Source organism: Fistularia commersonii, chromosome 7, assembly GCF_037954325.1.
Source record: "Fistularia commersonii isolate RoL2024-O1a breed Wild chromosome 7, RoL_Fcom_v1.0, whole genome shotgun sequence".
Taxonomy (NCBI): Eukaryota; Metazoa; Chordata; class Actinopteri; order Syngnathiformes; family Fistulariidae; genus Fistularia; species Fistularia commersonii.
This window is the reverse complement of record NC_141290.1, coordinates 3,343,470-3,362,500: the sequence shown is the minus strand read 5'-3', so window position 1 is coordinate 3,362,500 and position 19,031 is coordinate 3,343,470. Positions and strand designations below refer to the sequence as shown.

At 43.7% G+C, this 19,031-nt stretch overlaps 2 protein-coding genes across 15 annotated transcripts in view; one reads left to right on the top strand and one right to left on the bottom strand.

Moving 5' to 3' along the window:
• Window positions 1-6,026, top strand: part of c7h11orf58 (chromosome 7 C11orf58 homolog) — a 7,430-nt gene extending 1,404 nt beyond the window's left edge. The window contains exons 2-6 of one of the 2 annotated variants that reach the window (XM_086149198.1): window positions 1,968-2,070; window positions 4,200-4,283; window positions 4,504-4,564; window positions 4,732-4,841; window positions 5,605-6,026. In XM_086149198.1, coding sequence (XP_086005324.1) covers window positions 2,062-2,070; window positions 4,200-4,283; window positions 4,504-4,564; window positions 4,732-4,841; window positions 5,605-5,859 — 519 coding nt within the window. In that variant the 5' untranslated portion in view covers window positions 1,968-2,061 and the 3' untranslated portion in view covers window positions 5,860-6,026. Of the gene's footprint in view, window positions 1-1,967; window positions 2,071-3,417; window positions 3,575-4,199; window positions 4,284-4,503; window positions 4,565-4,731; window positions 4,842-5,604 lie in introns of those variants that run through there. The other variant, XM_086149197.1, reaches the window with a different exon arrangement.
• Window positions 6,027-6,258: 232 nt separating this feature from the next.
• Window positions 6,259-19,031, bottom strand: part of LOC147232374 (pleckstrin homology domain-containing family A member 7-like) — a 184,986-nt gene continuing 172,213 nt past the window's right edge. For 9 of the 13 annotated variants that reach the window (XM_086149182.1, XM_086149184.1, XM_086149183.1 and 6 more), the window contains 6 exons: window positions 18,324-18,415; window positions 17,281-17,562; window positions 11,167-11,289; window positions 10,961-11,094; window positions 9,697-9,830; window positions 6,259-6,968 (listed from right to left, as the gene is read on the bottom strand). In XM_086149182.1, coding sequence (XP_086005308.1) covers window positions 6,940-6,968; window positions 9,697-9,830; window positions 10,961-11,094; window positions 11,167-11,289; window positions 17,281-17,562; window positions 18,324-18,415 — 794 coding nt within the window. In that variant the 3' untranslated portion in view covers window positions 6,259-6,939. The remainder of the gene's footprint in view (window positions 6,969-9,696; window positions 9,831-10,960; window positions 11,095-11,166; window positions 11,290-17,280; window positions 17,563-18,323; window positions 18,416-19,031) is intronic. The other 4 variants (XM_086149185.1, XM_086149188.1, XM_086149191.1 and 1 more) reach the window with 1 other exon arrangement.

Genomic DNA, 19,031 nt, shown 5'->3' with positions numbered 1-19,031 from the left:
ATCACAGAAAGAAAGTTCCCGGATGTTCCTAAATTGCCTGCCGTGGACGGGACCGTCCGGAGTGTGTGTGAAAATAAGTTTTAACGGCCTGTCAGGAGCCTGCGTGTGTGTGTGTGTGTGTGTGTGTGTGTGTGTGTGTGTGTGTGCGCGCGCCTCCGGGGCTGTCCGTGTGTATTCCAGGGACTCTCGCACCACCTACCGGTGACTCGACGAATTGCAGCTCGGCCTCCTCGGCGGCTCCTCTTCCCCTTTGACATAAAAGAGAAACAGAATATTATTTTACAGTTCCATAATAAAAGATGTATTTTATTTATTTCTATCTATATAATTATATTTTATGTTTTTTTTTTTCTTTTGAAAAGTCTGACATTCTCTTTCCAGGGGGGAAAACAGCTCTGCGCCGACATTAAAAAAAGCATTGTTGTTTTTATGGTTACGGGTTTAAAGGCGGGGACAGATTCCCCCCGGGGGATTAATAAAATAGACAAAAATAAAATATACACAACTATGTTGTGACGTCTCGCCGGCCGAGGGGCCCCCGGGTTTCGAAGCGAGGACTATGAATGAGTACGTTTAGTGTATGGAGACGCGCTGTCATGTGTGCAAGAGTTTCATGCTATTGTTTATTCTGATAGACTCGCAGCCCTGGGGGGAGGGGAGGCCAAACTTCTTACTTGCTTTTTACTTTCTCACATTTTATGCGCTCCGGGTCAAGGCCGCGATGAGCCTATCCCGACCGTCATTTGGCGAGAGGCGGGCTTCGCCATACTCTGAGAGACACAAACATTCACCGTCACGCACACCGACACACACTTAGGAACATATTCGTCCCGGAAACAATGTTTTCTTTTATAGCGGCAAGATACAACAGATAAAGCAAATGTGCTCTGTATCCTCTATGTGTTCTATTCAGGTCATATTCACTGTACACAAATAAAAGTATTCAGTGGTGGATGATGTAATTGCAGTTTGACCCTCAGTTAACCTTAGTTGTTTTAAAAATGTACATTCTAGTGTTTCAATCAATTTTAATTCAAGTTGCTCACAAGAAGGATAACAAGGAAAAGAAGACAATAATTCCCTTTTTTTTTTCAAATTTTTAATTATTTTACTCACCTCGTTTTTTTTTTTGATAAAACTGGAAACACAGCTTATTTTTATCTGTTACTTTGTTGGAAAAGTCCTCCTTATTTTGTTTTATACATCTTATTTATGTTATTCTATATTGCGTTTGGACAGCAGCAACAAGCAGCTGTCGGCTCACCTGCGCCTCCCTCAGGTGCGCCACGGCGCCTCACCTCGCCACTTTTCTCGCCAGAATAATTATTCTCACACACACGTTAAAGAGGCTGTTGAAGGTGCAGTTGTATATAACAATATAATAAATCTTTCTACGAACATAATATTGGCGTCAAGCAGAAAGGAGCCCAGGTTGTGAGGGACTTTGTGTGCAAGCGGCTCGCCGCTGCCACGCCCCAGCCATTTTTTCTTAGACAGGGTTAAATATTAATATTTGTCCTCTGAGCTGTATTATGAATGTATTTTCTGTGTCGTCTCAATCATTTTTTATTATCTATTATTGTAACAAGTTTTTTATTTTTCATGATGACCTCCCCTGACCACATGCTGCCGCCATTTGCTCACTCATTCACACGGAATATTGATAGTAATATATGAATAATATTCACACGTCATATAGAAACACCACCATTCACATGATGTGAGTTGGAAGCGCAAAGCACTCAGCCACCGTGACTTCCTATTTTCTAGAGTAAAAAAAAAAAAAACTTTTAGGGGGAGTTATCATTATTAGTAATTATTATTCCATTATTATTATTCTACTGTAACATTTTGTCAGAAAACAATTCTTTTACAACACATCAGGGAATTTCTCACCATTTTGAAGTGATTTCAAAATTATCCAGAAGGAAAAATAAACAAACCTTTTTTTTTTTTAATTCCCTCAGCACCTCAGGGGGGTTCCAGCGCTGCTGCAGCAGGAGGAGCCTCAGGAACCTCCTTCAGGATCCCTCAGATCAGACACAAAACAACACATTCATCATGGTCAAGGCTGGTATTTTAAATATATATCTATATAAATATAGCATATAAATCAAAAAATCTGAATGGGGGAGCCGTGTGTGTGTTTGTTGAATGTCAGATTTGGTGAAACTAGCCGCGGGGGTTCACATCCTTCTGCTCAACGCTACACACACACACACACACACACACACACACACACACACACACACACACACACACACACACACACACACACACACACACACTTCTGACGCGTCCAGGTCAGCTTCATTGTTTCTGTCCAACTCGGGTTGGGAGGGACGGCTCTCCACCCCCACTGTTTTTTTTTTTTTTTTTGTTTTTTTAAACTTCCCCCTTCAACTGGATTTTAAGATATTCACAGTTGCTCTTTTGTGACTAAAATAAAATGTCTGGAATCAAATTACCCTGTTAAAAAGGTAATCACTGTTTGAAAAAAAAAAAAAGGAAAAGAAAAGAAACAAATGAGTCCTTCTCCCCCCGTGGAAAAATACAGGAGCTGGACACTGAGGCCTCAGTCTGAAGGCACAAAAGAGGCATAAAAATCCTCGGAGAAAAAGTGTGTTTATACAAGTGTGCCTGTGTGAGTCTCCGCAAAGGTCAAAGGTCGTCGTATGTACGATGCCGAAGCGCAACCTCGGGCGTCTGGGAGTCCGCTCGCGCTCACCCGCTGTCTTCGAATGCGCCGGAGACCAGACGGTAATTTAGATAATCAGCTCTCATTTTCAACTTGTGCGTCAAATCCGCTCCTCCTTCATTTCCAAGGGGATTTTTTTCTTTTATTTGTTGTTTCTTCATGTCTTTCTATGATATTTGTCGCCATGGTTACAAGAGAACAACTCCAAAGTCACGCTTTTTCCGGAAAAGCGGGACAGGGGGAAAACAACCAAAAATAAAAACAAACACCATTGACACCGCGGCCGCATAATGATCGGCACAGGGAATTTGATCATCTCACGGTCACTTCCACAGGTTCATTTGGCGACTGGCTTTGCAGAGACGCTCAAACGTCCACGCTTAGGAGGGAAAACAAAGGGAAAAAAAGAAAACAAGCGATGAAGACGAGGGGGGCAACTCACAAAAGCGCGGCTAGAAATAGAACAGTGAACGTGGTGTCCGTAGATATTTAATCGGAGGGACGCAGCATTGGTTTTGCAACAACAATAATAATAATAACGACGATGATTATGATGATAATAATACGACGCCTTTCCCTCATTTTACAGGAGTTACCCGATTACTCAGTTTTAACCCTTTGCAATCCGGTCGAAACCGTTTCTAGTCCTCATCTGAAGTCCCGCGTGTGGCCGCTAGGGGGCGCTAGAGAGCCCGAGCAGCGCCACCGTAGAAGAAGAAAGAAGGGCGGAGCGGAAGTGATGTAGTAGACGCTGCTAGCTCGGTCGCTAGGTGCTATTTACCCCTCACTTCATTGAGGAGCTGCGGGTCATTTTGAATGACAATGAGCTCACCGGAGGACCGACACGGAACCAAACGAGCCGCGTCCCCGGGCGAGGTGAGCCAAAAGACCCGTTTCAGGCGAAATAAAAAGATAAAGCGCGGCAGTCGGTGGAGGTGATGTTAGCATGACGCTAGTTTGTTTGCTAAAGCTGCTTGAAGCGGAGCTCGGATGTTTTCAATCTGAATGATTCCACGCCTTCTGACAGGGGATTGAAAAGCTCAATGCACGTCGTATTCAACGTTCATTAAATCTACTTAGTTTCCTGTCACCGAAAGCAAAAATTAGTTTGAGAATAATTAGCTGGATTACTCTTCATATTGTCACGCTTAGTAGATTTACGGAGACGTTACATGTTTACCATGTGCAAAGTTGAACCGCAAATACAAATCAAAATGACACATATCTCCCACGAAATAAAGGTAAACGTGAAAAGCTTTCCCAATGTTTTACGCAATATTCCATCTGTCCGAAATGTGTTTTTGACACTGAATGTGGAAAATCGATGTCTAATATGTGTCTTTTATAATGTTTGGAATATACATACCACAAGACAATCTAGCTATTTAAAAATCTAATCTTCTACCTGATTATTTTTCTTCCTCAAAAACATTTCAATCAGTAAGCATGGTCTCATATTCAAATATACAGCGTGTCAGTAATGACCTGTTTGCGGTCGCAGGAAGGCCACACTCAGTGGGCCTCGGCCGACCTGGGCAGCGACGAGAGGAAGCAGAAGTTCCTACGGCTGATGGGCGCCGGGAAGGTGAGTCGCAGGCTGGACCGGCGTCACGCCGTCCCGTCGCCAAGGAGACGTGGCCGATCGAGCTGTAGTCCGTTGATGGAATAGTACACTCATATATCAACCTGAGAAATGTATTGAAACGACGTACTTACCTGTGATGCTCTACGGCGGCGTGTCGCACACGCCCCCGTTACAGTTGACTTCTAAGTGTGCCGGTGACCCGAGGCGTTTGTCGTTTCAGAAGGAACACACGGGGCGCCTGGTCATCGGCGACCACAAGTCCACCTCCCACTTCCGCACCGGTGAGTGTTCGCCAAAGCGACCCCGCCGTCGCGTGACTCGAGGCCCGTCACGGTCCGGCAACCCCCGCGCCGCCGTTAACCCATCGATCCGAATCCCCCCCCCCCCTCCGCCGGCCAGCTGCGGCCCCGAGCTGACGGGCGGCTGAGTGACCGCTGTGTCTCGGCAGGCGTGGAGGACCGGAGGATGAACGAGCAGCTGGAGCAGCAGTACCAGCAGGGGATGGACGGGAAGCTGTCGGGACGGAACCGCAGGCACTGCGGGCTGGGATTCAGTGAGGTGAGGGAGGCGGATACGGGGTCAACGCACGCATACACACTCTTGACATGTCTAGAGCAGTGGTTCTTAACCTGGGTTCGATCGAACCCCAGGGGTTCGGCGGGTCAGTCTCAGGGGTTCGGCGGAGGTCAAGACACACATTGGTGATGACATCACTGGCCGCAGGTGATCACGCTACATAGCTCGGCCTATCCGTGCTGCGGGGATTTTGGCGCGCTCAGTTGTTGTAACTTGTGACTGTCGTGATGGTACGTCATGTGATTTCTCTCTTAATATATTAATCCCTTCATACTAATTATGTCGGGCAAAAAAAGAAAGCGGTCGGAAGAATACGTACAATACGGATTCACACGTATGACGGAACGTGATCGGAATCGATGTCCTAACTGCATGATTTGGAATGACAAGATGAGCAATTCTAGTCCAGCACCGGCAAAACTAAGGGAAGGCTTCCTTCAGCTGCATGGAGATGGGAGCTACAAGAACATAGCGCTTGCTGAATTCAAGGTGAAGGGAGCCAGATTCGATGAAAAGGCTACTCTGCCTGTTCTTTGTACCCATCAACGAAACCATCCTCGATCCAATAAAGAAGGGTTCGGTGAATGCGCATGTAAAACAGGTGGGGTTCAGTACCTCCAACAAGGTTAAGAACCACTGGTCCAGAGCTTCTCATCAACAGCTGGAATATCAAGGTTTTATGGATCCCGGTGACAAAAGATCAGGCGCAGAAGTGAATCGCCCTGTTGTGCTTCCCGCCCCGCAGCCGGAACCAGAAGAAGTGACACCGGAGAAACCACCAGAGGACGGACGGGCCGAGGAAGGGGAGCCGGAGAAGTCGAGCGGCGGAGACGAGGATGACGAGGACGACGACGAAGACGACGAAACCTCGGACTCCGGGGCGGAGGGCCGGGACGGCGAGCCGCGGGAAGAGACGCCTCATCGGGACGGAGCCGGCAACGACAGCAGGGACGCAGAGCGCAAACAAAACTACAAGACGGCCTTCGTGAAGTCTGTGTAGCACCGGAGCAGGAGGGGGGAGGGGTTTGTTTTTGTAATCTCAGATTTATACTTTTGGACTCTTAATTTGTGAAAGTGTGGGTGATCGGTTCCTCAGTTCGTCCCTTTTCACCGTGTAGGAAACAGCTGCTCGTTTTTAGTGCTTCAATAAATCCCGACGTCTGATCAGCCCCGCTTCCAGTTCACTCTCCTGCGACAAATATGGCGGGGGTGGAGGGGGCGGGGTCATCCTAAAAAAAAGACCGGGGACGGAAACGCGGACGCCATCATTCCGTCGGGATTCAAAGAACCATCGCGCCGCCTCGATTTACCTCAGTCGTCCCGTCGAATTTATCTCCCGACGTTCCACCTTAAAAGGAGAAACTGACACAGGCCAAGAAACAAACTGTGGACATGAAATGTGGGTCAAAGTTCAGCTTTTAAGAATTTATTTCTCAAACATTAGTACCTTTTAATAAGTAATGAGTCCCGAGTAAGTGCATTATTACATAACACACGTGATTATGAATTGCTAATTATAATAATTCTTTGGATTTTTTTTTTCTCTCAATTCAATTGGACACACCAGACAGGAAATAGACACGGATTTGGCTTTTTTTTTTCCCCCCCTGGAATAAAAGCCACAAAATCCAGTTTCTTGTCAGTTTTCCGTAAATAAAATTGAAGCTGACGGGGAGCAGAAAGACCCTGAAGTGTCTATTATTGGGGGAAAAAAAAAAAAAAATCTGTCCAATCGGGGAAATCGTGATGCGATTGTGGCGACAAGAATCACGACCACTAGGTGGCGCTGTGGAGCCGCACAGCCGCAGCTGAACAGTAGAAGAAGTGCGTCTTTTATTCACGCTCAAAAACCAAAAAAACTGCAGAAGAACTGTGTTTGTACATAAAAAATAACTCAGCGGCGTGAGGAAAAACGTGTCAGTGCGGAAGCGGGAAAGCCTAGTCGTCTCTCCGGCACAAACCTGAATCCTTGAAGTCTCTTCATTATAAAAAAAAAAATGGCTTCCTTTCAAGAAAAAAAACAAAAATATATTTGGCAACTGCTTCGGGACGAACGGCTGCGTTGCGTTCAGGGTCTCCCTCAGGTCTCTGCGGCGGCGGCGGCACGCGCTGGGGGATGGAGGGAACACAAAGGACGGGCGTTAGCACGTGCGCAAACAACTTTTAATACATCGGTGTGAAGAAATACACAAAAATACTGCGGAAAAGCAGCAAAAAGTAAAAGATCATCCACTCAAAACTTTATGCTGCTTATCCTGCACTGCTGTGGGGTTTGAAGCCTATCCTTCCTGTGATTGGGCGACGGGGAATTCACCGTGGACCAATCACAGGGCAGCGTACAGAGACGTACAACCGTTCACCCTCTCATTCACACGTCTGGACAAGCGAGGGTCTCCGGTGAACTTGTGTGTTTTTAGGCAGAAACCGGTGGAACCCTGAGCAACCAAGGGGAGAACATGGAAACCTTCTTGCTGTGAAGCGCAGATGCCGATTATTAGTTATTGATTCAATATCAAGCCGGCGGCTGGGAGCGACGTCCGGCACGGAAACAGAAATCGAACAGGTTGGACGCCCTCCAGAGCATTATATCAACACCACGGAAACACACAACTTCCACCAAAACACCCACCAAAACACACACAAAAGTAGACGACGCCCGGCGCCACCAGAATCCAGGTTTGTGCACAGATTGGAGTTTAAGGGATTCTGTAAGAGGCCGTTCACCCTCTGGTTCGTGCACAATCCTGCCAGAAGGGTGCAGCGCTGCTTCACCCCCTGGTGGGGAAGAGGTTGCGGTTGCTCACCTCACCTCCGGTCCACCTTCATGGAGACCCTGGAAAAGCCACGGCAGTGGAGTCATGTACCGAATTTTTGCGGCCCATCATAAGGCACGCCGCGATATAAGGCGCATGATAAAACATCTGGTATGTAAAGCCAAACAAAACAGTTTAGTTGAGCTTTATTCATCTCGCTTTGTTCCCCCCGGAAACTCTGTTTGGTGGGGTTGTCAACGTTCGGCCCGCGGGCTACTACCGGCCCGCCGACGGGTCCCGATCCGGCCCGGGGGGGATAAATCTACAATTTGAAAAAAATATAAAACTCATGAACTCCTTTTTTTAAAATAAAAATGCAGTTCCTGTATTGTCTGCTAGTGCCGCACTGTTTTAGTCAGCGTTAGCAACATGGCACAACTATGTGAACTTACAGCGAATGGCAGCAATGAGGCTTCCAGGTCGGTAAATAGCATTTTTACTTTTTGTAACTTCTTGTCGGAGCCGACACCCCATCAGCGAGATGCCGTAAAAAAAGAGAAATGTCGACTAGGATTGCAGGGTTTTCCGAGATAAATGGACCGTTCGACATGGCGAAAAATACGAAAAAATGTCCGGAGAAGTGAGGCATGGCGTTGTTGAAAAGTCACTTGTTTTTCTTCATGAATCTCAGGTTGTTTTTTTTTTAAAGGAACAGTTCATTACATATAAAGATTTTTGTAATATTCCATTGGAGCACAGTTGGTACCGCTATTTTAGAAAGCAGCGGAGGTAAGAATGGTTCTCTGATTGGTTTATCATTGCTAGCGATTGCTAGCGGACACCTGAATTTCATGTGAGGTTGGAAAAACGTTGTATTCTAGCATGATTAGTAATCTAACGTCGTCTGATGTTGAAACCAAAGTTCAACAAACTTTAATACGACGTCCTCTTCAAGCGTAGCCGCTTCGCCGCTTCCCAAAGTCGCACTAAAACATTTTGACGGATCTTTGAGCGCGGCGTACCGCATAAAATTGGTCGGACGACATGAATTCATACATAAGGCGGACCGGATTATAAGGCGCATCGGTGATTTTTGAGAAAATGTAAGGATGTCGGTGCATTTTAGTAGATGTACATGAGAGTTTTTGGAGAAATCGTCTCATTTAGTCATGTGCTGTGAGGGACCATCAGGTTTGCCCACTTTCACCTGATTGGTCAGAAAACTATTTATCCAACGTAAATAATGTGTCTTCCTATGTCTATGTGGGCAGCGTTTCCATTCGATGGCAACGGGTAGTGAATTAACCTGTGCATCTGTGTATCAGAGTGATTAGTGACGCTTTGCGTGATACATTTTTGAAATAAAAAGTACTTGTATCTGCGTAAACAAACAGGCAGCGTTGTTGAAAACTACCGAGACGAGTGAAAAAGCGGTGAAAGCTTGCTAGAAAGTTGCTGAACTCGTCTCTAAATCCAAACAGCCGCACACGGTAGCAAAACATTAATACTACCTGCCGGCAAAATCATTGGAGAAGAAATGCTCGGCTCTGGCGTTGATAAAGAAATAGCCATAGTTTTCTTAAATAATACCATTTCCAGACATGTTGATGACATTTCTTCAGAAATCGTAAGAAATGTTCGGGAAAAGTTGCACATCAGTGCAAAATTTGCATTGCAACTTGACGAATCCACAGATATTCGATATATTAGATTTCACACTAAGTAAGTTGAGACGACGGTTTCATTCTAATTTGTTAAAAACTATTTTTGACATATTTATTTGGTGGTGTGCCGTGTGATTTTTCTAATGTAAAATATGTGCCGTGGCTCAAAAAAGGCACTGATCTACACTGCTGATCCTGCTCCCAGGGTCTGTCATTGGGCGAGAGGCGGGGTTCACCCTCGACCAATCACAGGGCCTCTTATTGAGACGTGCAGCCATTCGCTTTCTCACTCACGTGCGATTATAACAAACAGAGGAAACGACGTGTGCCATTTGAGATGATTGATGACGGATGGGAAAACATAAAAAAAGTCATTTGAAATCGTGTGTGTGTGTGTGTGTGTGTGTGTCAATCAATCACCTGCCACCAGCTTGCTCTTTAGCGACGCCTCCGAGGCCAAAGCCTGGGAGACGCTCATCATCCTCTCCTGCCGCTGCAGCACCGAGTCCAACTCCGAGACGTCCAGGGGGGCCGACGACTGCAGGTTCTGGACACTGAGAGGGGGAAACACACACACACACACACACACACACACACACACACACACACACACACGTATCAAGACGTTTATTTTAAGTAACTTACCCCTCTCATTCTGTATAAATAATAACCGCTTAATTCTATATTTATGTATTATATCCATCCCACTCTGGACATTTATATTTCCATCTCATTCTGTGTATATATGATAACTATCATTCTGAATACACACACACACACACACACACACACACACACACACATATACATATACACATACACAACTGCCACTTTGTATAACACTATCATTCTATATTTCTGTGTTATATCCATCACATTCTGAATATATAATAACTATAACTAACTATACACACACACACACACACACACACACACACACACACACACACACAGATGTATTAACTTAACCCTCTCATTCTGTATAAGTAATTACCACTTCATTTTATATTTATGGATTATACTGTATCCATCCCAGAGGATACATATATATTTCCATCTCATTCTGTATATATTTAATAACCATCATTCTGAACACACACACAAACACACACACACACACACACACACACACACACACACACACACATATATATATATCATACATATATATATATATGTGTGTATATATATCTCCCAGTCTGTATCTATCTATCCATCTAACTCTCTCTATATATGTAACTCTGTATATATATTATATATTATCTATTTATTTGCTATCTATTTATTGGTGATTTTGTTTGGTCTTGCGATCTTCTGCCTTTCTATTAATATTTCTATTTATATTCATATTTATTTCCTTTTATTTTTGACAGAAATGTTACGCTGCTGTGACAAAGGAATTTCCCCCTCTGGGGATCAATAAAGTTTATCTTAACTATCTCATTCTGTGTGTTTATATATATGTATATGGACATTTCCATTTCATGTACATATTTCATGCACACACACACACACACACACACACACACACACACACACACTGATGTGTGGATGTACCTGAATTCATTAATTGTATTGGAGATCATTCCTGTCTTCCTGTTTACATCCAAGCCACCGTCCTTCCCGTGTGTGTGTGTGTGTGTGTGTGTGTGTGTGTGTGTGTGTGTGTGTGTGTGTGTCCCACCTGGACTTTGCCAGCAGGCTCCGGATGCGTCTGCTGCGGCTCCTGCGCTCCTCCAGCTCCTCCAGGCTGGGCGGCTCCTCGGGGTCGGACTCGACGTAGCGCTCTGGAATGGCGACCTTCCCGGGCTTGGCGAGCTGGAAGGACCACACGGTCACATGACCTTCTCGGCCCGGAAGGTCGACGGGTCCGTCCTCGCGTCCGTTTACCTCCCGGCCGATGTCCAGGTGATACTCCAGCGGCTCCACGTCCGCCTCCCGAACGGAGGCCCGCTCGCCGTCCTTCCCGCTCTGACCTCCGACCCCGAGTGGCTCCGCCTCCCTGCGCGGCGCCTGGGCGGAGAGGCGGCAGTTAGATCCGCGGCGCCGTTTTCATCGACGCCTCGTTTTTCTCTGCGAACACCACGGGAGGGGGGACGGTTTCTTTCGAAGCCGGAGGGAAGAAAGCTGAGGGGACGAAACACCTCCGTGGAGCGCGAGGGGAGGAGGCGGAGTCTCAACGCCGGAACGGAGGGATGTGATTGGTGGATGGTCACATGACTAGACGACGCGTGAATGACGGGGGAAATGGTTGCGTGTTTATGTCGTGGGAATGACGGGGAATCGTATGTTTCCTCATGACGTGTGAATGAGTGAATGACTATTTTTTTATGAGTGAATGATTGTTTTTCTTTATGTCGTGTGAATTATTGTACGTTTCTACATGACGTGTGAATGAGTGACAGGGCGAATCGCATGTTTATACAGGACTGTCTCGGAAAATTTGAATATTGTGATAAAGTTCTTAGTCTTCTGTAATGCAATTACAAAAACAAAAATGTCATGCATTCTGGATTCATTACAAATCAACTGAAATATGCAAGCCTTTTATTATTTTAATATATTGCTGATTATGGCTTACATCTTAAGAATACTTAAAAATCCTATCTAAAATATTTGAATATCATGAAATAGTTTTTTTTTGTTTTTATTTTAATTGCATTACAGAAGATAAAGAACTTTATCACAATATTTTGATTTTCTGAGACAGTCCTGTATATTTATTTATAGAATTAATATTTTCCTTGGTTCTTTGAAGACTAGATAACCAGGAGAATTCAGAATTCATCATTTCTTGCTTATTTCTTCCATCAGGTCCTCCTTAAAGTCCATCTCTTGTATTTTATAAATGTATATATACACATATGTATATATATATATATATATATATATATATATATATATATATATTATTATTCAGCCCACCCACACACCAATAATAAATAAATAAAATATATATATATATATATTATTTATTTTTATTTATTAATGGTGTGTGGGGGGGGAATAATAAGAATAATAAAAAATATATATATAATATAAAATGCAAGAGATGGACTTTAAGAAGGACGTGATGGAAGAAATAGGCAAGAAATGATTTATTCTGAATTCTCCTGGTTATCTAGTCTTCTAAGAACCAAGGAAAATATTAATTCTATACATATATATACAGGACTGTCTCAGAAAATTAGACTATTGTGATAAAGTTTTTTATCTTCTGTAATAAAAAAAACTTTTTCATGATATTCTAATATTTTGAGACAGGATTTTGGAGTTTTCTTAAGATGTTAGCCGTAATCAGCAATATATTAAAATAATAAAAGGCTTGCACTATTTCAGTTGATTTGTAAGAAATCCAGAATGTATGAGATTTTTGTTTTTGTAATTGCATTACAGAAGATAAAGAACTTTATCACAATCACAGTCCTGTATATACATATATATATTATTTATTTTTCATTTATTATTGGGTTACTTTCACTTGCACCAGATCACAATACGGGTGAATAATCTGACAATATTTGTGGTGAAGCCGGAAAAATCTAATAGCATTATATATTAATAGCAGAAAATTCTTAAAATATGTATTTTAATCCAGTTTTGCAGAAGTGTTTTAATCCCCAGGTTTATTGAGCTTTTTATTATTACAAAATTAAATTCAACCCTTATATCAGAAAAACTAATAGCATTATATATTAATAGCAGAAAATACTTAAAATATTTATTTTAATCCAGTTTTTGCAGAAGTGTTTTAATCCCCAGGTTTATTGAGCTTTAGTTATTACAAGATTAAATTCAACCCTTATATCAAAAAACTAATAGCACTATATATTAATAGCAGAAAGTACTTGAAATATTAATTTTAATCCAGTTTTTGCAGAAGTGTTTTAATCCCCAGGTTTATTGAGCTTTTTATTATTACAAAATTAAATTCAACCCTTATATCAAAAAAACTAATAGCATTATATATTAATAGCAGAAAATACTTAAAATATTTATTTTAATCCAGTTTTTGCAGAAGTGTTTTAATCCCCAGGTTTATTGAGCTTTAGTTATTACAAGATTAAATTCAACCCTTATATCAAAAAACTAATAGCACTATATATTAATAGCAGAAAGTACTTGAAATATTAATTTTAATCCAGTTTTTGCAGAAGTGTTTTAATCCCCAGGTTTATTGAGCTTTTTATTATTACAAAATTAAATTCAACCCTTATATCAAAAAAACTAATAGCATTATATATTAATAGCAGAAAATACTTAAAATATTTATTTTAATCCAGCTTTTGCAGAAGTGTTTTAATCCCCAGGTTGATTGAGCTTTAGTTATTACAAGATTAAATTCAACCCTTATATCAAAAAACTAATAGCACTATATATTAATAGCAGAAAGTACTTGAAATATTAATTTTAATCCAGTTTTTGCAGAAGTGTTTTAATCCCCAGGTTTATTGAGCTTTTTATTATTACAAAATTAAATTCAACCCTTATATCAAAAAAACTAATAGCATTATATATTAATAGCAGAAAATACTTAAAATATTTATTTTAATCCAGTTTTTGCAGAAGTGTTTTAATCCCCAGGTTGATTGAGCTTTAGTAATTACAAGATTAAATTCAACCCTTAAATCAAAAAAGTTGTTTAAATGCTTGAAAATGAGCGAGGAAATAACCTCAAAATCCATATAAAAAAATGACTGACTAATTAGAAATGATTTCAAAATAAAAAAATTAAACTTAATTCAAAAAATGAATTAAAAAAAAAAATTTTTCTCTGGATTTCAAAAAAGAAAAAAAAAAAATCCAAATTAAGAGGAAGAAGAAACCGGAGGTATTTGAACACTGATATACAGAATGAATATAAGTGTGTGTGTGTGTGTTAGAGTGTGAGATACTTGAGTTAAATCACCCAGGAAGCAAAGCCATGCATCCCGGCGCTCCTGCAGCGGCGGCGGCGGCGGCGGCAGCGGCTGCAGGGTCTGATCTGTCGCCGGCGGCTTCATGCATCCAAACACCTCCGTGTGCTCGGGACGATCGACAGCACGCAGAGACACGGAGAGAGAAAACAAGAGAAAGAGCATGCAGGCAAACCAGATCACACACCCTCCCCGGACAGACTGAGAAGAACACAGATTTTTATTTCTTTTTTTTTTTCTTTTTTTTTTTTTTTTTCCAGAATCAAGAGAAACTCTTTATTGTGAAGTGCAAATCTCTACATGATAGAAAAGAAGAGGGGGGGGGGGGAGGCTGCTTTCCGATCGCTCGGAGCCGACGGGGCGGCGGCGGCGGCGGCCTCCGGTCTCTCCGGCGGCGTCGGAGCTGTGGAGGGACAGAAGCAGCACGGTGGAGGGGAGGGGAGGGGTTAACGGGACGAGGAGCGGACTCGCCGGACCACCGGGATCTGGACCGGGATCTGGTCCGAAAGCCCCGAAGGGAACCGGGTCTCGGTCTTTGGACGTCGTCGATTAGCGTCTATTAGCACGATCGTCCGCGTGATCGATAATAGCGATCGGGTTTCCCACTGCGTCCTCGTCCGCCTTTGGATTTTCGGTTCGAGAGAAGGCCAGGTTGTTTTTTTTTTTAATTTTAAAAAGAAACTGAGATGTGAATTAATTGATGATTAATTATGTATTTAATTGATTAATTAATTAATTATAAATATAAATAATTATAAAATTGGAATAATTATAAATCAGTTATGTAAAATTATTTTAAAAAATCAAGTTAAAACGTTCTTGCGCCAGAGAGTCATTGTCACCGCGTTAAAAAAAGAAATAGATATATGAATTAAAATTAAAAAATAATGAATAATTTCTAGGTGATTTTTGTTTAAAGTTAGAATTTGTCTAAAATTTGAAGGGGGAAGAAAATGAACGTCTGGATCGGGGAAAAATCAGAAGCACCGGGTCGGTTAGCGTTAGCGAAACCCCTTACTGATGTAAAAAAAAAATGATAAAAAAAAAAAAAAAAAAAAAAGATAATGAATAATTTCTAGGTGATTTTTGTTTAAAGTTAGAATTAGTCTAAAATTTGAAGGAGGCAGAAAATGAACGTCTGGATCGGGGAAAAATCAGAAGCACCGGGTCGGTTGGCGTTAGCGAAACCCCTTACTGATGTAAAAAAAAATAATGATAAAAAAAATAAAAAAAAAAGATAATGAATAATTTCTAGGTGATTTTTGTTTAAACTTAGAATTTGTCTAAAATTTGAAGGAGGAAGAAAATGAACGTCTGGATCGGGGAAAAATCAGAAGCACCGGGTCGGTTAGCGTTAGCGAAACCCCTTACTGATGTAAAAAAAAATAATGATAAAAAAAATTAAAAAAAAAGATAATGAATAATTTCTAGGTGATTTTTGTTTAAACTTAGAATTTGTCTAAAATTTGAAGGAGGAAGAAAATGAACGTCTGGATCGGGGAAAAATCAGAAGCACCGGGTCGGTTGGCGTTAGCGAAACCCCTTACTGATGTAAAAAAAAAAAAAAAAAAAAAATCAATAAAATGTTAAATTCCTGATTTAGCACCGCAGCCACCGACCACTCTTCTATTTCAACAATCGTTCTGTTAAATGTAAAAAAAAAATTTAAAAAAAAAATTAAAAAAAAAATTTAAAGAAAGAAAGTGTCTCGACTGGCCTGTCAATCACTTAAACAGGAAACATGGAAATGCGACCGCAGGTTTTGCCCCGATATTACGAAGACACGGTGAGGAACCCGATGTGATCGGTTCCCCCGGCGACCCGGCGGTCCGCTCCCCGTGACACACACACACGTCTATTTTCAGTGTTTTTTTTTCTTTTTCCGTATTATTGCATGTTAGCCCGGTTGCTTTCACTATTATTATTATTGTTATTATTATTTTTAAATGCATAAAACAGCACAGCATAGGCCACTGTCACTCCAGTGCCGGGGGGGAAAAAAAAAAAAAAAAAAAAAAAGGCGTTTCTTTCCGGCTGTAACCGCGTCAGCTAAACATCGTGCCCCCTCACACACACACACACACACACACACACACACACACATGCTCATAGTGAGTTAATGTCGGCGTTAGTTCAAATGTGAGAGGGCGTAAACGCTAGTGCTGGTTGGAGTTGGAAAGTACACGGTGATGTGTGTGTGTGAGTGTGTGTGTGTGTGTGTGTGTGTGTGTGTGTATGAGGTGGCTAGCTATTGCTCTCTGAAAATGGGGGCGGGGCTTAGGTGGGGGGTTTTAGCGCCAAGCGGCGACCTAGCGTGCTAGCAGGACCCATCTTAGTCGCAGATCCCCGCCGGATCTGGCGTCTCGACGGCGGCCGGAATAAAATCCCGCGGTCCTCGACTTGGGGGTCAGGGGTCAGGGGTCAGGGGGCGGGGCCAAAAGGCAAAGGGGGTCGCCGGTGAACAAACAAGGCACTTGGATTCACTCGAAGAAAAGAAAGCAGAGAGGTGAGATCATGATTTGTGCCGCTAAACGGATCCTCCTCCTCCGATCTTTTCACCCGCACCCTTCCTTCGCACGCCTCCTCTATATTCTCTATATAGCAAATCTCTACAAAATAGAACTGTACAGCTGAGTACGGAAAATATCCCTCGGTAAATAAATAAAAGTGTACGAGTACACGGCGCGTGGATCTACGGTAATGGGCACTTTTCTCTAATTCCCGGAGGAAATGGAGCCTTCATCTCTCCGCTTTCACGATCGGACGTACATTCAGAGTTGTGTCAGTGAGGTCCCGCCGGGGGGGGGGGCAGTGGTCACGAAAAAGGAGAAAATTGAAAAAAAAAAAAAAAAAAAAAAGGAGGAGCGACTCCGTTCCAAGTCCAGAACCGAGGTTCCCCCGTCGTCTACTCTTCTTAAAGCGTGAACCGGGCCGAGCCAGTCAGGTTTAGCTTGTTAGTCCCTCCCGCGGGTGACGCCGCTAGCTAGCGCGTTAGCATCCCCGCTAGGTTATTGTGCGGCTGCTGCAGTTTGGAGGAGGCGGTGAAGGTGGCGCCGCCCGCGTCCACCGCCGGGTGGGGGTAACGTACGGGCGCCGGAGGCTCGTAGGTGCCGGAGGGCAGCCGGGAGGAGGAGGAGGAGCGCTGGCTGGAGGCGGCGGCGGCGGCAACGGTGGCGGCGGCGGGTCTGAGCGAGGAGCGCTCGCCCTGGCTCAGGTTCCTCTTGCGCTCGCGGACCAGCGCCCTCTGATGGCGCTTCATCCTCTCCAGCTGCTCCTCGGCGCTCATTCGACCGCGGGCCGGGCCGCTCTGGAGCTGGGCGGCCTCGGCGGGCGGAAACGCCAGCTCCAAGGCACTCTTGGGTCTTTCCTGCTGAGAGGGAGGAAAGACGCATGAACGGGGGGATGAAGGACGGGATGGAGTGAAAAAGAGAAGGAAAGAAGAGTTCAGACGTATGAGATGGAATGGGGGGGGAAGAGAGACTGTAGCTTGTGACGAGATGAAGGTGGACGGATGGAGAGGGGGATCGTTTTCATGCGGAAAAACGAGGAGAAACGGAAAGATAGGAAAGAAAACACCAGTCAGGACAGTGACGTCTTATCAACGGGCTTCACACGTCTTCGCTGAGGTCCTGCGGATACACAGAAACATGGACAAAGATATAGAAAATAAAGTAATGAAATGTGGCCCGAGCCGGAGAGGCGGCCATTTATCTGGGATTTTATGAAAGGATGGACCTCCTTCCTGAAGGTTCACGGTGCGGGAAAAGGTCAAATCCTTCTTGAAGGTCGCACGCGCCGGTAAAAGAAAAATGGCCGCCGCGGGGAAACGTGGCCTGATCTGTTGCGGCGGTCCTGAAAAGCGGCCGCTCCATCGTTATTTCTTTCATGAATATCAACGCTATTAATTTGTCATTCCAGCTATTAGCATGTAGCTGTTAGCGCTAATGCTATTACAGGATGGATCGCTCACTCGCGCCCCTTCTAAGGCTTCGGTTTCCCCGCGAGCGCTCGCTCATGGGGGATGCTGGGTTTCTGACGACCGCTTTAAAGAGCGCTGGTCCTCTACGCGGTCGGCGGCGATCGGCGGACTCTTCCTGCCTTGGGTTGGCCTGCTGTGTGGACCTGACTCACCCTGGGGGCGGAGCTCCCGGGGCCTCTCCTCAAGGTCACGAAGGAGGCGATGGTGGACGACTGGCTCTGTCGGGACGAGGAGCCCGGCGGACCTGTGCACAAGCAACAGTTTGACAGCATGACTTGTATGCTCAAAAATGGGCACGCGGTTTAAAGGAGGAGCCTGGCGGACCTGTGTGCGAGCGACAGTTTGACAGCATGACTTGTATGCTCAAAAATGGACATGCGGTTTAAAGGTTAAGGCTAAACCGACAGTTGCATGTTTGATGAAATTAAAGACATCTGATAAACATTTTGTCAACATACTTCTAAGGAGAATGATTTATACAAAGAGAACAATAACATTCCTAGCAAATAGCGACATGACTGAATGCGCTGAGAACACTTAAAGACTGCTCATGCACATGCAGGGAAATACCACCCCCTGTACTTCGATACTTTGATATCAGTTATCGATACAGGCGACAGAGTACCCGATACTTTGGGACAAACCATTTACATGTATGAGAAATAATAATGTCCCCAGAGTGGACCCCTGCGGGACACCACATTCTAGTTCAAACGTTTGAGTTTCAGTTCAACAGGAGATGAAGTGATGCATAAAGTACCCTTTTTTTTTAAGAGTACCGAGGGTATGTACCTCTCGAGAATGGCGAGAAACTTTTCCTCCGAATCTACGATAAGTCGTGCATCACCTGAAACACTTGA